We start from the raw sequence: 18,318 nt of genomic DNA, 5'->3' as shown, positions 1-18,318 counted from the left end.
TTGGACACATACTTGGTTCTAAAAAAAATATGAACTACTACTGATAGCAAAAACCAATCATTTAGTATAGACGGGTAGCAGTGTAAAAATAAAGCAACGTAGAAGAGTAAAAACTGAGTTCTATTTCCGGTAACATTACAAACTATGTAATTCAGATGAACCCTCCTCCCAAAAACAACCAAAAATGCTGAATAAGAGAAAAATCTCTTTTTATTACAGTACCAACATTACAAAGGAATTAGGCCAAAATTTACATGAAGAGAGAACTCCAGGATGTGAGCTAAGGGAAGCCAGTTTTGCTCTGAGGACATTCCTCTAAACAGGAAGTTGAGCAATGGTTCTCAGTGCAAACAGTCCATGCTGGTCTAAGATGTGCAACTGGGGGAACAGGCTCTCATGAGGCTGAAGCCCCAAAGGACTATTCTTCAAACCATAATTCGAAAAGATACAAGCACCCCAATGTTCACTGCAGCACTATTTACAATAGCCAAGACATGGAAGCAACCTAAATGTCCATCGACAGAGGAATGGATAAAGAAGATGTGGTACATATAGACAATGGAATACTACTCGGCCATAAAAAAGAATGAAACAATGCCATTTGCAGCAACGTGGACGGACCTGGAGATCATCATACTAAATGATTAAGTCAGACAGAGAAAAACAAATATCATATGATATCACTTACATGTGGAATCTAAAACAAAAAAAAAAAAATGAGGGGCTTCCCTGGTGGTGCAGTGGTTGAGAATCTGCCTGCCAATGCAGGGGACACGGGTTCGAGCCCTGGTCTGGGAGGATCCCACATGCCGTGGAGCAACTGGGCCCGTGAGCCACAACTACTGAGCCTGCGCGTCTGGAGCCTGTGCTCCGCAACAAGAGAGGCCGCGATGGTGAGAGGCCCGCGCACCGCGATGAAGAGTGGCCCCCGCTTGCCACAGCTGGAGAAAGCCCTGGCACAGAAACGAAGACCCAACATAGCCATAAATAAAATAAATAAATAAAATTAAAAACAAACAAACAAACAAAAAAAAAAACAAATGAACTTATTTACAAAACAGAATAGACTCACAGACTTAGAAAACAAACTTATGGTTACCAAAGGGGAAACGTGGCGGGGAGGGGTAAATTAGGAGTTTGGGATTAACATACACATACTATTCAATACTATATATAAAGCATATAATCAAAAAGGACCTACTGTATAGCACAGGGAACTCTACTCAATATTCTGTAATAACCTACGTGGGAAAAGAATCTGAAAAAGAATGGATATATGTATACGTGTAACTGAATAACTTTGCTGTGTACCTGATACTAACACAACATTGTAAATCAACTATACTCCAATATAAAATAAAAATTAAATTAAAAAAAAAAACCACAAAGGACTACTCTTCAGTGCAAGAGTGAGTGAGAAGTGAATCAGCCCCCAGGGCCTACTCCCCAGAAAGCTGTCTTGACGCCGAGCAGAGCAGAGGGGGAAGCCCACCCCGAAGAGCTGTCACCACAAGCACAGGCCTCCCACGGACACCCAGTTCAAATTCACATAAACACAGGATCCAGAAGAGCCCTGGCATCAAAGAACCTTGTCACCCACCGGCCAGGTAGTACCCCCAGGCCCCAGCAGAAGGAAACACTAAACTCAGCCAGGGAAATACACCTTTATCATAAACCGCAAAAATGTCCCACAAATAATTTTCCCAGAAAACAAACAGCTTACAGTCAAAAACAGCTAAACACACAAGAAAGGCACCATAAGCAAGAAGCAAGAGAACAGCAAAAGTGGACCAGGATCCAATAAATATTCCGTGACGAAATCCCTCAATGGTCTTCAAAGGCAAGCACAAGACTTTGGACTGGAAGCAAGAAGTCACTTTAAGTTCTTGAGCCCTGCAGTTAGGTAACAGAAACGGTATTTTGTGAAGGCAACTTTGGCTCCGGTATAAGGATTAGGTGAGAGGAGGTGGAAAAGCTCAAAAAAAGTGAGTAAGAGCTTAGACTAGCTTAATGGAATTGTGTAAGGAGAGAAAAACCATATTCCAAAGACACATACTGAAGGATGAAACAAAAGGATTTTGTGATCGATATCAAAATTACCAAATAAACATTTACTAAATGACTATTATAGACAGTTACTCAGTAAAAAGCATCACTATCTATTCCACGGAACAACCCAGAAACCTAGAAGCCATTCTTCACAGCTCTAGCCTCACCACGTATCACAAAATCCTTTGAATTCATTACTAATTCCACCTTTTTCCATTTCTCTCACTAGCATCAGTCTTGCACGAACTACTGCACAGTCCCCCCCTCTCCTCCCCCCTCCCTCTCCCCCTCCCTCTCTCCTCCTTCTCTCCCCCCTCCTTCTCTCCCTCTCTCCCCCTCCCTCTCCCCCTCTCCCTCTCTCCCCCTTCCCTCTCTCCTCCTCTCTCCCCCCTCCTTCTCTCCCTCTCTCCCCCTCCCTCTCCCCCCTCCCTCTCTCTCCCCCCTCCCTCTCTCCCCACTCCCTCTCTCCCCCCACCTCTCTCCCTCTCTCCCCCCTCTCCCACTCTCTCCCCCCTCCCTCTCTCCCCCCACCCCCCTCCCTCTCTCCCCCTCCCTCTCTCCCCCCTCCCCCCCCCTCTCTCCCCCCCTCCCTCCTCTCTCTCCCCCCTCCCCCTCCCCCCCTCCCCCGCTCCCTCTCCCCCCTCCCTCTCCTCCTCCCCCCCCCTCCCTCTCCCCCCCTCCCCTCCCCCCTCCCCCCCTCCCTCTCTCTCCCCCTCCCTCTCTCCCTCCCCCTCCCCCCCCCTCCCCCCCCCCCTCTCTCCCCCTCCCTCTCTCCCCCCTCCCCCTCCCTCTCTCTCTCCCTCTCCCCCCTCCCTCTCCCCCTCTCTCTCCCCTCCCTCTCTCCCCCCCCTCCCTCCCTCCCCCTCCCTCTCTCCCCCTCCCTCTCCCCCTCTCTCCCCTTCCCTCCCCCCCCTCTCTCTCCCCTCCCTCTCTCTCCCCCTCCCTCCCTCTCCCTCTCCCCCTCCTCCTCTCCCTCTCTCCCCCCTCCTTATCTCTTCCCCCTCCCTCTCCCTCTCTCCACCCTCTCCCCCTCCCTCTCTCCCCCCTCTCCCCCTCCTTCTCTCCCCCCACCTCCCCCCTCCTCCTCTCCCTCTCTCCCCCCTCCTTATCTCTTCCCCCTCCCTCTCCCTCTCTCCACCCTCCCTCTCTCCACCCTCTCCCCCTCCCTCTCTCCCCCCTCTCCCCCTCCTTCTCTCCCACCTCTCTCCCCTCCTTCTCTCCCCCCACCTCTCCCTCTCTCCCCTCCCTCTCCCCCCCCCTCCCTCTCTCCCCCTCCCTCCCTCTCCCCCCTCCTCCTCTCCCCCCTCCTTCTCTTCCCCCTCCCTCTCCCCCTCTCTCTCTCCACCCTCCCTCTCTCCACCCTCTCCCCCTCCCTCTCTCCCCCTCCTCCCCCCCTCTCCCCCCTTCTCTCCCCACCTCTCTCCCCCTTCTCTCCCCCCCCTCCCCCCCCCTCCCCCTCCCCCTTCCTCCCTCTCCCCCTCCTCCTCTCCCCCCTCCTTCTCTCCCTCATCTCTTCCTCCCCCCCCCCTCTCTCTCTCCCCCCTCTCTCTCTCTCCCCCCTCCCTCTCTCTCTCTCCCCCCCTCCCTCCCTCTCTCTCCCCTCCCTCTCTCTCCCCCCCTCCCCCCACAACAGCTAAAGGGACTTAAAGTGAAAATGTGATCCTATTCTCTGGCATAAAGCCCTTCAACAGAGTCCCACTGCATTTGGAGTAAAGCCCCAATTCTCACCACGACCTGTAAGGCTTGGAATGACTTGGCCCCTGCTTACCTCCCTAACCTTATCTTCTACTAGCTTCCCCCAGTCTCTCTGTGCTGCAGCCACATCAACCGTCGTTCATTTCCTGAAATACACTAAGTTGAGGACAGAACTGAGCAAAAGGTTTAAAGAAAAGAAAAAAAAAATCACTCTCAAATTTTTCTAGATTAAAATCCTAGAAAACTGATGGTTCTAGAGATAGAATGACGGTACTGGAAAGGTCAACCATTCTGGGGATGACAGAAAGAACACAGTTTGGGGCAGGGTGAGACATCACTCAGACCAACGCTTTCAAACCTCAGGCCAAGCCTGTCAACAGGTCATGGAACCTACTTAGTAGACCCAGCCACCATTTCTGCATTTTTTTAACGAAACAGATGAACACATGTCACTGAGTATGGGTAAGTACAGTTCACTGAAACTTTCACTTCAGTCATACACGCAAGCACACTAGAGACATGTCATGACACAAAATCGGTTTCTTACTGTAGGTTGTGATGCACAGTGAACCAGACCCCTGCAGGGTTGTATGCAGCAGGTAGTCAAAAATGGCCGATCAGCTGATGAGCAAGTGAATAAAAGAACATATGCAGCTGGAGCTGTGGCAGTGAAGACACTCATTCAGAAATGAGGCAGAAGGAAAGCGAGAAGTGAGGAGTGCCACGTTAGGAGAGACACAAGAGGAGCCCGTGGACAAGACCAGTACACAGCAGTGGCCAAGGGGGTAGAAGTTAAAGAAAGGGAGAGGTCACAGTGTGGACTGTTGATGTTATTTCAGTTGATGTCTCTTCACAGACATCAACGGAAATAAAAACTTTAAAATATAAATTCTGAGTGTTACTCTTAGATCACAGACCCCTTTGAGTATCTGACAAAAGCTATGACCCCTCTCCCTAGAAAAGCGCACGTGCAGGTAACACAGCACGCTGTATCCAGAGGCCCACAGGATCCCTGCAGCTTGACCAAACACTCCCCGGGAAGCCCGGGCCCCAGGTCAATTCCCGCTTTATAGCAGATTAGTGTCGGGGGAGACATTTCCCTGCAGAGGCAAGGACGAGGCTCACCGGCTTAGTAATGTAGGCTGAGTAGGCTTAGTAATGATGAGAAAAGCAAACAGAGAAGCAAACCAGGTGAGTCCCGGAAGAGGCCAGGTTAACCGGGAATGAGGGAACACACAGGAGGTTGAGGGGATCAAGAGAAGGTATCTTAAATGAGAGAGGTCTGACTCCAGGAAAATTCACCTCCAAGCACAGTGGAGTCACTGCATTCACATGGTGCACAACCAACGTGAGAAGAGGATTCCAGCCTGTTTTGTGGCACTTAATTCTTCTTCAGTTGATACAACAGGAAAAAACACCTGTCACAACTTCAAATCATGATTACAAGTAGGTCAAAGATATTTTCCATCATTATTTGACCTGTTAACAGCTGACTCCACACGTGATCAGCTATTCAGGAATACCTGATATTGACAAAAACTCCCCGGAATCAACATCTTCAAGTTACCTCAGGGCTTATTTTTTTTTTGGTAAACATTTTTAAAAATTTATTTACTAATTTATTTTTGGTTGTGTTGGGTCTTCGTTGCTGCGCGGGGGCTTTCTCTCATTGTGGCGAGCAGGGGCTACTCTTTGTTGCGGTGTGCAGGTTTCTCATTGTGGTGGCTTCTCTCATTGCGGAGCATGGTCTCTAGGCACGTGGGCTTCAGTAGTTGTGGCACACAGGCTCAGTAGTTGTGGCTCATGGGCTCTAGAGCTCAGGCTCAGTAGTTGTGGCGCACAGGCTTAGTTGCTCCACGGCACGTGGGATCCTCCTGGACCAGGGCTCGAACCCGTGTCCCCTGCATTGGCAGGCGGATTCTTAACCACTGCACCACCAGGGAAGTCCCCTCAGGGGTTTTTATATCAGGAAATTCAGCCTTATAAAGGAAGTTGTCTAAGATCAGCCTTGCCTACATATTATCTCCTACAGATAAAATATAATACGCAAGCCCAGAAAATTTTTTTTAATTTTTTTTAACTTAAAAAGCTAGTAGTTTAGGGCTTCCCTGGTGGCGCAGTTGTTGAGAATCTGCCTGCCGATGCAGGGGACATGGGTTCGAGCCCTAGTCTGGGAAGATCCCACATGCCGTGGAGCGAATAGGCCCATGAGCCACAACTACTGAGCCTGTGCGTCTGGAGCCGGTGCTCCGCAACAAGAGAGGTCACGATAGTGAGAGACCTGCGCACCGCGATGAAGAGTGGCCTCCACTTGCCGCAACTGAAGAAAGCCCTCGCACAGAAACGAAGACCCCAACACAGCCAAAAATAAATAAATAATAATTTTTTAAAAAGCTAGTAGTTTATATCTAGGAGTCCATTTTTTTTTAACTTTATCTGTAGCTTCAAACTTTTCTAAATTAAATATATATTTATTTTGTGATATTTTTAAAAAACTTTTTTAAAGATTAACTTGCAAGTCAGGATAAATACATACCATGGAATTGACCTCCTAAAACAGTCACACCGTCTATTACAGACTGTGAAAGTTTCTCACTGCTGGGCCTAGGAAAGAAAAGGAAGAAAATATTACATCCCATCCCGAGACCAACTGAGCTGCTAGTTCTGAAAGCAAATGCAGAAATTCTGTGCTACCAGTTTCAGAATAACAAGTCCATTGTATTCGAACTAAATGAAACCTGCCAAGCCTGAAAGCTCTGAAAAGATAATACGGGTAAAGCATAAGCATTTTCCATTAAGCCTTTCACAATATATTTCTTGGAAAGAGTTTGGCTTTTAAATGCATTTAGGAAATAGATATAAAGGATACACTAATTAACCTACCCAAATACCTTTTCAAGTTTGATTGTAACAACACATCCGCTGCCTGAGAACAGTAACAATAAATATTGAAACCACAGAGCGTGCATAACCCAGGGCTGGGTATTAAACCACCAAGCGTACAGAATCTAGTTTTCATTCTAAAACGTCAGAATAAATTATTTTTCTATCTATCTGAAAATAAGATATGTAAGATATATGACTGCCTTGTAGAAAAAGATGTTCTATATCATTTAAACTAAGTAATAGGTTAAGAGGCAAATACTGGGTTGGCCAAAAAGTGCCTTCGGTATTTAAGTAAATATAAGAGACACATTTTTCATTTTCACCAAGAACTTTATTGAACAATGTAATCACCCTTTTGTTCCACTACCTTCTGCCATTTTTCAGGCAACTTCATTAATTCCACTTTTCCAAAACTTTTTATCTTTTTGAGCAAAGAACTGTTCCTGGTACCTTTTACAGTCTTCCAAGGAACTGAAATTTTTTCCATTAAGAGAATCTTGTAAAGACCGAAATAAATGGAAATCCGAAGGTGCAATGAATGTCTGGTGAATACCGTGGATGAATTAGAACTTCCCAGCCAAGCTGTAACAGGTTTTGCCTGGTCATCAAAAGAAACATGCGGCCTTGCAGCATCCTGATGGAAGATCATGCATCTTCTCTTGACTAATACCGGACGCTTTTCATCGAGTGCCACTTTCAGTTGGTCTAACTGGCAGCAGTACTTGTTGGAATTGATCATTTGGTTTTCTGGAAGGAGCTTATAATAGAGGACTCCCTTCTAATCCCACCCTATACACAACGTCACCTTCTTTGGATGAAGACCGGCCTTTGGTGTGGTTGGTGGTGGTTCATTTCGCTTGCCCCACGATCTCTTCCGTTCCACATTATTGTACAGTATCCACTTTTCATTGCCCACCACAATTCGTTTTAAAAACAGAACGTTTTCATTACGTGTAAGTAGAGAATCACATGTGGAAATATGGTCAAGAAGGTTTTTTTTCACTTAGCTAATGTGGAACCCAAACCTCAAAGCAGTTTACATAACCAAGCTGGTGCAAATGATTTTCAGTGCTTGATCTGGATGTTTTGAGTATGTCGGCTGTCTCCCGCGTGGTATAACAGTGATTGTTCTCAATTAACGTCTCAATTTGATCACTATCAGCTTCAGCTGGTCTACCCAACCGTGGCGCATCATCCAGCAAGAAATCTCCAACATGGAACTTTGCAAGCCACTCTTGACACATTCGATCAGTCACAGCACCTTCTCCATATACTGCACAAGTCTTTTTTTGCGTTTCGGTTGCATTTTTACCTTTCTTGAAATAATAAAGCATAATATGCCGAAAATGTTGTTTTTCTTCCATCTTCAATATTAAAATGGCTACACAAAAATTCACCAATTTTGATAAGTCTTTTTTTAAATGCACGCTGATATGACAGCTGTCACATACAATCTAACAAAACTGTTTCGAGTGAAGTTAAAGACAACTAAGAGCTACTAGAGCCATCTTACGGAAAAAAACGAATGAACCTTTTGGCCAACCCAATACATGTGCAAGACTTTACTGTGAGATAATAATCTGCTTCAGAACATAAGTCACTTGGCTATTCTGCTACCTATAAATCCACAAACAATGGTATTTGGAAGTCCCTCTGGTAACACACTAAGGGTAAAACACCAGTCTAAGCCATTCGGAGACTGAGTAGAAATTTCCTTTAGAAAGAATCTCTGGCTAAAACCAGATCTTATGCAAAAGAGAATGCTTCTGTTTCAAAGTACACTTTTAATCTAACATTTTACAATAACACCTTTTTGTAAAGGAAGGTAAGAGCTGCCAAACGTGACAAATGCGTAGAAATAATATAGATGGTTAATGCTTTCCAATGAACTCCAGCAAGGGAAAAATGATCTATGAACCAACAATAACACAGGTTATAAACTAAATCTCTAAAAATAATGACTTACAATCACATGTTCTTACTCTATGGGGGAAAAACGTAAACCCACAGAAGTAAAGGGATGGGAGACATTTGCTAAGTGCTTCTCTTGTGCCAGGAAACAGGTGTGTTGCATGTATTACTTCATGTAATCCTCAGGAAGGATTGCATGATGTAGGCTCATCATCAACGTTGTACAGGTGAGCAAAGGTAAGCTCCAAAAGGTTAAGTGACCTACTCAACCCGTACAGTAAGTGTGAGAGTTGGGGCTCAGACTCCAAAGCCCAAGCTGCAGTGGTCACTGAGCTCCTACATCCTTACTGAAAAGACCAGGACGTGGAGAAGCCTCTCAGGGCAGTTCCACTTTACTCGACTCTTTTGATTTGTCCTGGGTGCTAAAACAGATGCAACCATCTACGTGGTGTTCCCAGGCAGCTTTCACCCGTAGCTCCGATGGGCACCTGGTGTCTCTACCGATCACCACGAAGGCATCTTGGTGCAGGTTCACAGCCGCTTTCTCGCCGATGTCCACCAACACTCTCGGCAAATCTGGTTCCTCAGCGTTTGCCAAACAGGTAGCGTGCTCCTCCCAGGACGGTGCCAACATCTCACCCAAAGGGTCAACCAACTTTACACCATTGTCTTCCTTGAAAGAAAAACAAATAATAAGCCATCGGTGCAGAGTCGTGAGGGTGAGGTGAGGAAGTAAACCCAAGCTGCTTTCCCCCCAACAAAAGACAGTGTTGGCCGGGCAGTTTCACTGGTGACCACTACCGAAGGCCAGGCGCTGCACTAGGTGCTGCACATACATCACCTCAGTAAACCTCACAACACACGTTATCTATCTAACTAAGAATCCTATGGCTACCCCAGTCTTACTTGGAGGAAACTGAGATTCAGAGCAAGTAATCTGCTTACGTTCATACGGCTAGTGTCAGTTCTGATATCAAAACATCAAGTCCATCTGACTCTTAAATCCAACAGCCACGGTGCCACACTAGCTGTTTTAAAAGGCTGTCATCTGAGCATTCACCATCAATTAACTGATGAGGCACAACTGCAGCAGACCCAGGACCCCTGGAGATCCTTCTCGCTATGGCTGGACTCAAAGAACATACTGGCCAGCGTGTCAACCAGTGGGTGGTACAGAAGCTGAAAACTGACGCGCAATTCTGGTCTGCTCAAATTTCTGGAAAGAAATAAAGTGTAGTTCAGAGTGAATGCCAAAGGAAGGAAATGGCTCAGAATTGTTTTAAGTGGTGCTTCTGAAATTAACAATAAATGTGGGGTTCTGTCTAGAAATCATTAAGCAATTAAGGTGATTTAGCCATGTAGACACTTACACCTTCAGAGTGATCCACATTTAGAAGTTGAATAAGCAACATCCTCTTGTTTTGGGGTGGGAAGGGAGGAGGTTACAATCCTTCACTAACCCACAGAGCCTTCACCTGCTGCTGATTTAGCTACGAAGGCAAAAGTCTCGCGCCCAAGCAACCAAACAGAAGCGGCGTATTAGTTATAGGCCAGTACAGAATATGATGGTTAGGGCTTCCCTGGTGGCGCAGTGGTTGGGAGTCCGCCTGCCAATGCAGGGGACGCAGGTTCGAGCCCTGGTCCGGGGGGATCCCGCATGCCGCGGAGCAGCTAAGCCCCTGCGCCACAACTGCTGAGCCTGCACTCTGGAGCCCGCGAGCCACAACTACTGAGTCCACGTGCTGCAACTGCTGAGGCCCGCGCGCCTGGAGCCCGTGCTCCGCAGCGGGAGAGGCCACCGCGGTGAGAGGCCCGCGCACCGCGGCGAGGAGTGGCCCCCGCTCTCCGCGGCTGGAGAGAGCCCGCGCGCAGCAACGAAGACTCAACGCAGCCAAATAAATAAATTAAATTAATAAATAAAATTAATAATAAAAAAATTTTAAAAGTTAAAAAATAAAAAAAATTTAAAAAAAAGAATATGATGGTTAAATTGTGTTAAGAAACTTAATTGTCGTAAACACTAGACCCATCAGGCCTCATCAGTCTTCTGCCCAGTGCTCACCTTTGGATCCCTGGAGCCACGTGTTTGGCTGTTCACTCAGAACGGGAAACTATTCCCTAGCTATAGAAAAGCTGTGTGAAAATTTTCAAACTGTGCTAAGTCTTCTCAAATATTTGCCCTCTCCCCTCCCCCAGCTTGCCTCCAATCTCCTTAATCTCTGCTAAATTAACAGAGGCAACACTTTTTATTACTGATGCTGTCTCAATACAACTAACTTGGAAGGACATTCTGTTACTTCTCAATATGGACACGCTCCAAAAAAATGACCATCTCATTTCACTCTCTCCACACCCTTTAAAGAGTCATGAGCTAAATGAACACTTGTTAAGAAAAGAGATGTTTCAAAAGTAAAGGCATATAGCAATGAGAAGGCACATTCCTAGAATTAGAATTTGTACTTTGGATCAAAGTGCTCAGAAACTAAGGTTTGGTCTTGCAAATAAACGTTTGCTGTATCGGAGCACTAAATGCATTACCTCAGGATTGTGTGATGCTGTTACCATGACTCCTATAGTAGCTTTGGTCTGTTTTGACCTCAGGACAGCTAATAATCCCATTCGAAACATGACATGATCAAGATGTTCTGCTTTCGTTCGAAATCCAGCAGTCCCATATTGAAGAGTGAGTCCATCAGGCTTGGCATGTAATGCTGACTGCTTTGTAACAGCATCTAAATCCATGTCTACAAAATTAAGGAATGTTTTTCAGGCATAAGATATCTTTCAAGGACCATCTGGTTCAAAAACTGCCAGCCCAAACTAATAGATCTGCCTCATTCTGAACCTCCCCCAAAAATCCTATGTTTGAGAGAGGAAAAAAATGGTAGAATAAGTCCCGGAGGTTAGCATTACCTGTATTGTTCACTTCAGGACAGAAATGAGACTGTCCCCAACAATTCCTGGACCCAAGGCAAACTTAAAATGGTCCATTCCCAACTAAAATGAAGATTCTACACCTAGATTCAGAGAATCCTACAAGGGATCATATCATTTTACAAATGGGAAAACTTAATTCTGGGTATCAGTTAAACAACCTAAATTTTACATGGGAAGCTGCTGAGAGACTGAGGCCAAAGGTCACATTCTCCAGTGGACTGGGGCTGCATACACAAAATATCTGGGAAATCTGTGTAGTTCTTCTGCTATTCCTCCCAGGCTACAGAGACCTATTCCCAAAGGAAAAGCAAAGCCTCCTCTCCAAGACCGCCCAGACCTCCCGATACACCTTGCAGTGGATTTTTGTATTTTCATAAGGGAGGATCAGGACACCCTTCTAAATTAAGCTCGGAAACTAGCAACATCTTCCTTTTACCTTTCATTTAAAAAATCAAACATCAGCCCTTAGCCTGCTAGTACTTCCTTCTCTGGGATACTCCAACTTTAAGTGGAACTTGGGCCTTCCAACTCTTCTTTTCTTTATTGTCCTTCACTGCGTCAATGAACAAAAGTTAAATGTTTGCTTTTGTCCAGCTGGAAAAAGCTGGCATTCAGGACGCTAATTTAGTTTGGTCTAGAGCGATCAAATCTAGTTCACAAGCATGAAGACGTTTTATTAAAAAGTGACCAGTCGTCAATGTACCGTGATTATTTCTAAGGGCGTAAACCAGCTGTTACGTCCAAAAAGTCTTTAAAAAAAGAAAGAGTCAAGATAAAATGTTTCCACCCTTTCATGCGTTTTAGGTCCTAAAACTACTTTCAAAGAGTATGTGAAGGGCTTTTATTGAAAGTATTTTCAAGTCCAAACTGTCCACTCTAAAAAAGCTAAGAACTTCCCTCCGTTCAGTCTTCAGCACCTCGTTAGTTCCCCTCTCCTCCCAGCCCCCGAATCGCCCCACGTTTCCTGGCACCCAGCCCTGAGGTCCCCACCTAGGTGATGGACGAGACCCCTTCCCCAGCTCGAGACCCTCGGGCCCGCGCCTCCAGCCCGCTCCCGAGCCGCGGTGGCGAGTAGGTGTGTCCCGCGCGGCCCGCGAGTCGGTCCGCCAGCCGGCCCGCTAACCTGGCTGTCGGCCGAACCCCTGCGGACCCGAAGGTCCCCTTCTCGCCGCCAAGCCTCGGGGCCCCGCTCACCTCTGCCGGGAGACCCACCCCCCACCCCCCTCTCACCTCCACAGCGCGGACCACCTCCCTCGCGGCGGCGGGGGGAACCAAACTAGGCAGGAACCACACTAGGGAAGTCGGCATCTGCAACGTGGCCCTGCGTGGCTTCCGGCCCGTCGTCCCGCCCCTCAGCCAATCACAGCGGGGGAAGACTCCGCGGGCCAGGCCCCGCCTCCTTGCCGGTCACGCGCGGCTCGCGCCTGCGGAACTGCGGATCCGCGTTGCGAGAGGGCTTGGGGCTGTTTCCTTTGAATGACCGGGAAGGGTGAGGCCCCCGCGGTGGCCCGGGGGTTGGGGCCGAGGGTCGCGGGCCCTCAGAGCACTGCGACCGGCAGATACGCAGCCCCTGACTCCAGATTCGGGTCTCAGAGGGTGGCAGGTCCCGCTTTCCTGGGAAGCCGGGCTTCCAAGTGGTCCTGGATGGAGGGTACCAGCCCCGATATGAGGCCTTTAACCAGGTGGTCCCGGCCCCAGTGAGCGCCACCCGGCTTCCCGCATCCCCCTGTCGATTCTCGAGGTTCATCTCCCAAACGTCTGATTCTGTGGAGCCTTCTCGTGCCCCGCCCCCTTCCCCATCCCCCCGCCCCAGCTCGCACGAAACGTCATTTTATTTATTTACCTGTAAGACCCCCTCACTAAGCCTGGGCCCCTCGGGGCAGAGGCCAGGTGGATCCAAATCGCCCGGACTCACAGGATGCCGCCCGGGGCCAGGGTGGCTCCCGAGAAAGGCGGAAAGGCCCACCCGGGAGGCGTTCGTGGCGCTGGGGCTGAGGGGCAGCAACTGGCGTGGAGCGCGGCTGGGCCCCGGAGACCCGGGAGCCGGGGGAGGCGGAGCTCCGCCCCGCCGGCACTGCGGGCTTCCCTCGCCGCAGCTGCCAGCTCCGCCCAAGCCCGACACCTGGGTGGGATTCGGAGGCTGGGCCCCTCGCCTTTCCCAGAATACAGGCTTGCAGAGCGTCTGCAGGTGGTGGTTGCCCAACCACCTGCAACGGAATAATTCGGAACACTTGTTGAGAGTCCGGATTCCCTGATCCAGATCGGAAGCGGGGGCTGGGGATAAAGGGACTGGGAATCTGAATTTTAACGACGTATCTTGGAGGATGTCGTGTATACTAGATTTGGGGGCCAGGAGGTAAAGCAGAAGAGTGTAAGTGTCCCGGTTTGTGCCCTTAGCTCTCGACGCGTAATAGCGCTCCTGCAAAGCTGCTTCCACGAAAAGGGAGCTGCAGGAAATTCCTCTGGACACCGCCGACGTTTACAAATCCAGTGTCCCTGGGCCCTTCCGGTTTTCCTGACAGGTTGATTTCAAGTCAGCATGTCCGCTTCAATGAAGGAATGCCTTCAACTTCAGCTGCTGGAGATGGAAATGCTGTTTTCTATGTTTCCTAACCAAGGAGAAGTAAAACTTGAAGATGTCAATGCCCTGACGAATATAAAGAGATATTTGGAAGGCACAAGGGAGGCACTGCCACCAAAAATCGAATTTGTGATTACACTCCAGATCGAGGAGCCCAAGGTAGGTGCCCTGAGTGGTTTTAATTGTTGCCAGGTGCCCAGTTTATATTGGAAACACTTGGAACCTGAGCTTCCTGTCCAGGAAGCAAATAGAGAATATTCCAGATGCATATATGGAATATTCTAGCAAAATATGGGATGCCCTGTAAGTTGTTTTCAATAAAGATCTTGAATTTTACATACATATGCACACCTTTGATACCAATATGCCTAGTGTTTTGTGGGGTTTTTTTATAAATATGCCTAGTGTTTTTATTAAACACATCTTGCAGTCTTCTACTGCCATTATTATTCTATTCACTCATCCATTTTTACCAATCTTGCTATTGTAGTATGGACTATCTTATACATATGATTTCACAAATCTAAATATTGTCTTTAGCAAAACTGGCTTTTAAGGAGTGAATGACCGTTTCTTTGATGGCACCATGACACTGACAGCAAATACAGATAGAAAATCTAAATTCTGAAAATGAATTCACCTTCACCTTCTGATCCATTATCTCCAGCAACGTTAGCATAGCCCGAGTAACAAAGTGGACCAGGCATCTGAGAACCGCTGTGCTAGCTACTTCCCAGTCAGCCTCTGGTCGTCATTCCCTCAGAGGGATTCCCTGGCTCCCCAGGCTGGATGCATTCGCTCTGGTTCCACCTTTCAGTGGATCCCTGTACTTTTCTATGGCAATGCTTCTCACCTTTGCAATGAAATACTTGCTGTGTATAATTACTTGCTTAATGTCTGTCTCCTTCACTAGGCTCTCGGCTTCTTTCCATGAAGGGCAGAACTAGTGTCTAGCTTCTTCACTTCTTTATTTCAGCATAGGGTACCTGACACATGGTAGGTGTTGGATGAACATGGGAATGAGTGAATGCATACATGGAAGGAATTTATGTATGGAAAATTGTGTTTGGAAGGTTGTGCCGTGCCTGGCGCAGAGCTGACACGTAATAGTAGCAGTAACTATGACATTGATCAGCATCGTGCAGTGACCACGGATAAACTAGCTTACGTGATTTTACGGTACTTAAATCTATTTGATTTTCATTTCAAGGTGAAAATTGACTTGCAAGTAACCATGCCTCACAGCTACCCCTATGCAGCACTGCAGCTGTTCGGACGGTCATCCGAACTCGACAGACAACAGCAGCTCCTTCTCAACAAAGGTCTCACTTCTTACGTAGGGACTTTTGACCCAGGTGAGCTCTGTGTGTGTGCGGCCATCCAGTGGTTGCAGGACAACAGTGCCTCCTACTTCCTGAACAGGAAGCTCATGTACGAACCGTCTACGCAAGCAAAGCCGGTCAAGAACACATTCCTGCGAATGTGGATCTACAGCCACCATATATATCAGCAGGACCTACGGAAAAAGATTCTGGATGTCGGGAAAAGGTTAGACGTGACAGGATTTTGCATGACGGGAAAGCCGGGGATAATCTGCGTGGAAGGCTTCAAAGAGCACTGTGAGGAATTCTGGCACACAATTAGGTATCCCAACTGGAAGCACATTTCCTGTAAGCATGCCGAGAGTATCGAAACAGAAGGAAATGGGGAGGACCTGCGCCTTTTCCATTCTTTTGAAGAATTACTTCTTGAGGCCCATGGTGACTATGGCTTAAGGAATGACTATCACATGAATCTGGGCCAGTTCTTAGAATTTCTCAAAAAACACAAAAGTGAGCATGTTTTCCAGATATTATTTGGTATCGAAAGCAAAAGTTCTGACTCCTAGGAAGCTATTAAGAGACCTATGCTTGTAATCTCGCTAAGTTAGTATTTCTGTTAATAAGACCAAAATAAAAGGACCAGTTAAGCATCATCTGTGGGGAACGTAGCTCCAGCATTTTCCCCTGGAAATGAAACACAGAAGGCTTTTAACTTTATAACAGTGCAATTGTGATGTTACCTCTATGTTCTTGTGTTAATTGAAAGCTATTTAATGGTAAATTAATAAAAACCTGTCAGTTAAACCAGTGAAGCCAATTTGATTAAAAAGGAGTCCAAAGCCCAGTTTAATGGCAGTCGTCAAATTGCAGCTCCGAACTCACAAATATGAATAACATTTCTCCTTTTCATGTTGCTAGCATGCAGGTGACACCCCACATTTTTCTAAGTCAAGTTTAAAATGAGAACAAAGAGAGAGCACGTGTTCACCACGTTTCTCACTTTAACTTAAACTCCCTGTTGGGGGTTTTTTCTTTTCATGAAGCCAAATCCTAACTGTAATGGTGGTGACACCACGCCGTGTTGTTACATCGGTTGATTGACGGTACTAAGGATCATGCACCAATGTTCTTGGTTGGGCTCTTCTCCACAGAACAAGATGTGGTTTCTGGTCCACGCTGCCCCACCAGTAGTGCGCATGGGTCTTCGTCCCTGTGCCAGTTCGCATCGCTCCGTGGGGCAAGGAGTTTGGGAGAGGACCAGTGTGGATGGCCCTGTACCATCACCTTCCTAGAGGACAAAAGGTGATGTCACTGCCATCTCTTCTGAAACTTTCAAGCTCCACAAGCTTCACCTGCCTTCTTCAAAATGAGAGTTTATTTTAACGATAATAGCTCCTATTTAAGCAGCTCTTGCCAAACCTTTTTATTACAAAGCATCTACCCCTCTCCAGGAATTTCTGGGAGTCTCACCTGCAGTAAGGGAGGACATGAGGTCGTGAGCTGCCTCTCTGCAGCTTCCTCTGGTTTCCCACTCTCTCTTTAGCTACTACCGCCCTCTCCCGGGGAGCACCCCACTGATGTCCTGGTCCCCTCAGAACACCAAAGCTGGGTGCTGAAATGTAGGGACATGGAGGGGGTGCTTCACTCCCCATCTCGTGATGACGTTAGATGCCAAAATTCCTGCGTGTGCTGGTGGCACTTACAGAATCTTCGATGAAACGGTCCATTCTGGTGTCTGGTTTTAGTCTGTGTCTAGGATGCAGACACATGTCCGGGCAGGGCCAGGACGTGACAAACCGCAGACCCTGCACTAAGCTGACTCTCCTAACCATGAGGCCTGGGAACACGGTCCACGCTGTCCTTCCCTGCGCTCCTCTTAGCTCCTCAGAATGAGTCTCCTTTCACGGCGCAACTCAGACCCTCAAACCAAGGCTCTTGTCGTGGGCCCGCCTTGCCTGCTTATCCGCCTTGCCGATGCATGTGTTAATCCTGGCTTTGCACGTGGCTGGGACTCAAGCTGGGGCCTCACTTTCCCTATATACAAAGGGAGGAAATAGGACTGACATTGCCAAAGACTCATTTCTCCATCTTTACCAGGACTGAAAACAACATAGTATAGGAGTTCAATTTCCCATATAATCTCCCCAAGGCCATAAGAAGTATAATTAGCATTCACAAGTTTTCAGGCCCTAAACAGATGTAACCCCGTTAACTTTTTTCCCTTTGAACTGAGACAGGAATAGATGCCATCCACCTAATATGTGCCTAAGCCACTCGGAGAGGGTTTTCTATGATTAAATGAGCAAAAGTAGCCAGCCACAGAGAGAGAAGTTTAAAGAATATGGAACAAAAATTATTTACATAACTCAAATGAAGGGAATAAATTCTGGTTTATGAATGCTTTACTGCTTCTGGAGCTCTTTCTGATGATAATTTTTCAGAACCTACTTTGACAGGTCCAATAGGAGCATGTGCCAATGCTTTTTTCCTATCAGAAGCACTAATAATAGAAATGTAGGTTTCATAGAAAAAATATATACACACGTAATGATAATTCAAAGCTCGGCTTGTATGTATAGTAGATACACTTCTGGTGTTGTTTGCCTAGCCTGATAGGAGCCAGCACCTCCCCTACCTTCCCCAAACACACACACACACTTACTCTGGTGAAATGCCCCTTCTCTGGGAGGAGAAGTGACTGGAATCAAGCTGCCCTCTAGCAGCCTCCCAGAGAGATGGTTTTGAGCTCTTGCTGCTTGAATCCCTAATGCCACCCTCCTGAATGCTCAGTTGGCCAAAACCTCCTTTGAGCTACCTAACATCTGCCCCCTTTTTTCCTTCAAAGTCAGAATCAGTCTCTATTGCTTGTAATTCAAGAATCCTGATGATGTATACATTATATTTTTAAATGGTTATTTGGAAAGGATGCTCATTATA

General features: G+C 47.2%; 2 protein-coding genes across 4 annotated transcripts in view; one reads left to right on the top strand and one right to left on the bottom strand.

Moving 5' to 3' along the window:
• The window catches only part of PGM3 (phosphoglucomutase 3), a 27,114-nt gene extending 13,237 nt beyond the window's left edge, over nt 1-13,877 (bottom strand). The window contains exons 1-4 of one of the 2 annotated variants that reach the window (XM_036870990.1): nt 13,322-13,877; nt 11,080-11,285; nt 9,030-9,214; nt 6,281-6,348 (exon numbers count right to left, since the gene is read on the bottom strand). In XM_036870990.1, coding sequence (XP_036726885.1) covers nt 6,281-6,348; nt 9,030-9,214; nt 11,080-11,283 — 457 coding nt within the window. In that variant the 5' untranslated portion in view covers nt 11,284-11,285; nt 13,322-13,877. Of the gene's footprint in view, nt 1-6,280; nt 6,349-9,029; nt 9,215-11,079; nt 11,286-12,708; nt 12,831-13,321 lie in introns of those variants that run through there. The other variant, XM_036870989.1, reaches the window with a different exon arrangement.
• RWDD2A (RWD domain containing 2A) lies at nt 12,884-18,318 on the top strand. Of its 2 annotated transcripts, none has more exons than XM_036870993.1 (3): nt 12,884-12,967; nt 14,001-14,218; nt 15,270-18,318. In XM_036870993.1, exons 2-3 carry the CDS (start codon nt 14,018-14,020, stop codon nt 15,945-15,947), a joined length of 879 nt encoding a protein of 292 aa, XP_036726888.1. In that variant the 5' UTR covers nt 12,884-12,967; nt 14,001-14,017; the 3' UTR covers nt 15,948-18,318. The 2 variants fall into 2 exon arrangements, with proteins under 2 accessions (XP_036726888.1, XP_036726887.1); XM_036870992.1 differs by having other exon boundaries at nt 12,914-12,967; nt 13,876-14,218; nt 15,270-16,179.

The sequence above is a fragment of the Balaenoptera musculus genome, chromosome 12, assembly GCF_009873245.2.
Source record: "Balaenoptera musculus isolate JJ_BM4_2016_0621 chromosome 12, mBalMus1.pri.v3, whole genome shotgun sequence".
Taxonomy (NCBI): Eukaryota; Metazoa; Chordata; class Mammalia; order Artiodactyla; family Balaenopteridae; genus Balaenoptera; species Balaenoptera musculus.
Note: the sequence above shows the minus strand (reverse complement) of the source record. Positions and strands in the feature narration are given on the sequence as shown.

Bases quoted from the DNA above. Each gene is read 5' to 3' on its own strand.
- RWDD2A (XM_036870993.1), top strand. From the start codon at position 14,018: ATGTCCGCTTCAATGAAGGAATGCCTTCAACTTCAGCTGCTGGAGATG. The intron at 14,219-15,269 runs GTAGGTGCCCTG...TTTCATTTCAAG, and splicing joins TCCAGATCGAGGAGCCCAAG to GTGAAAATTGACTTGCAAGT.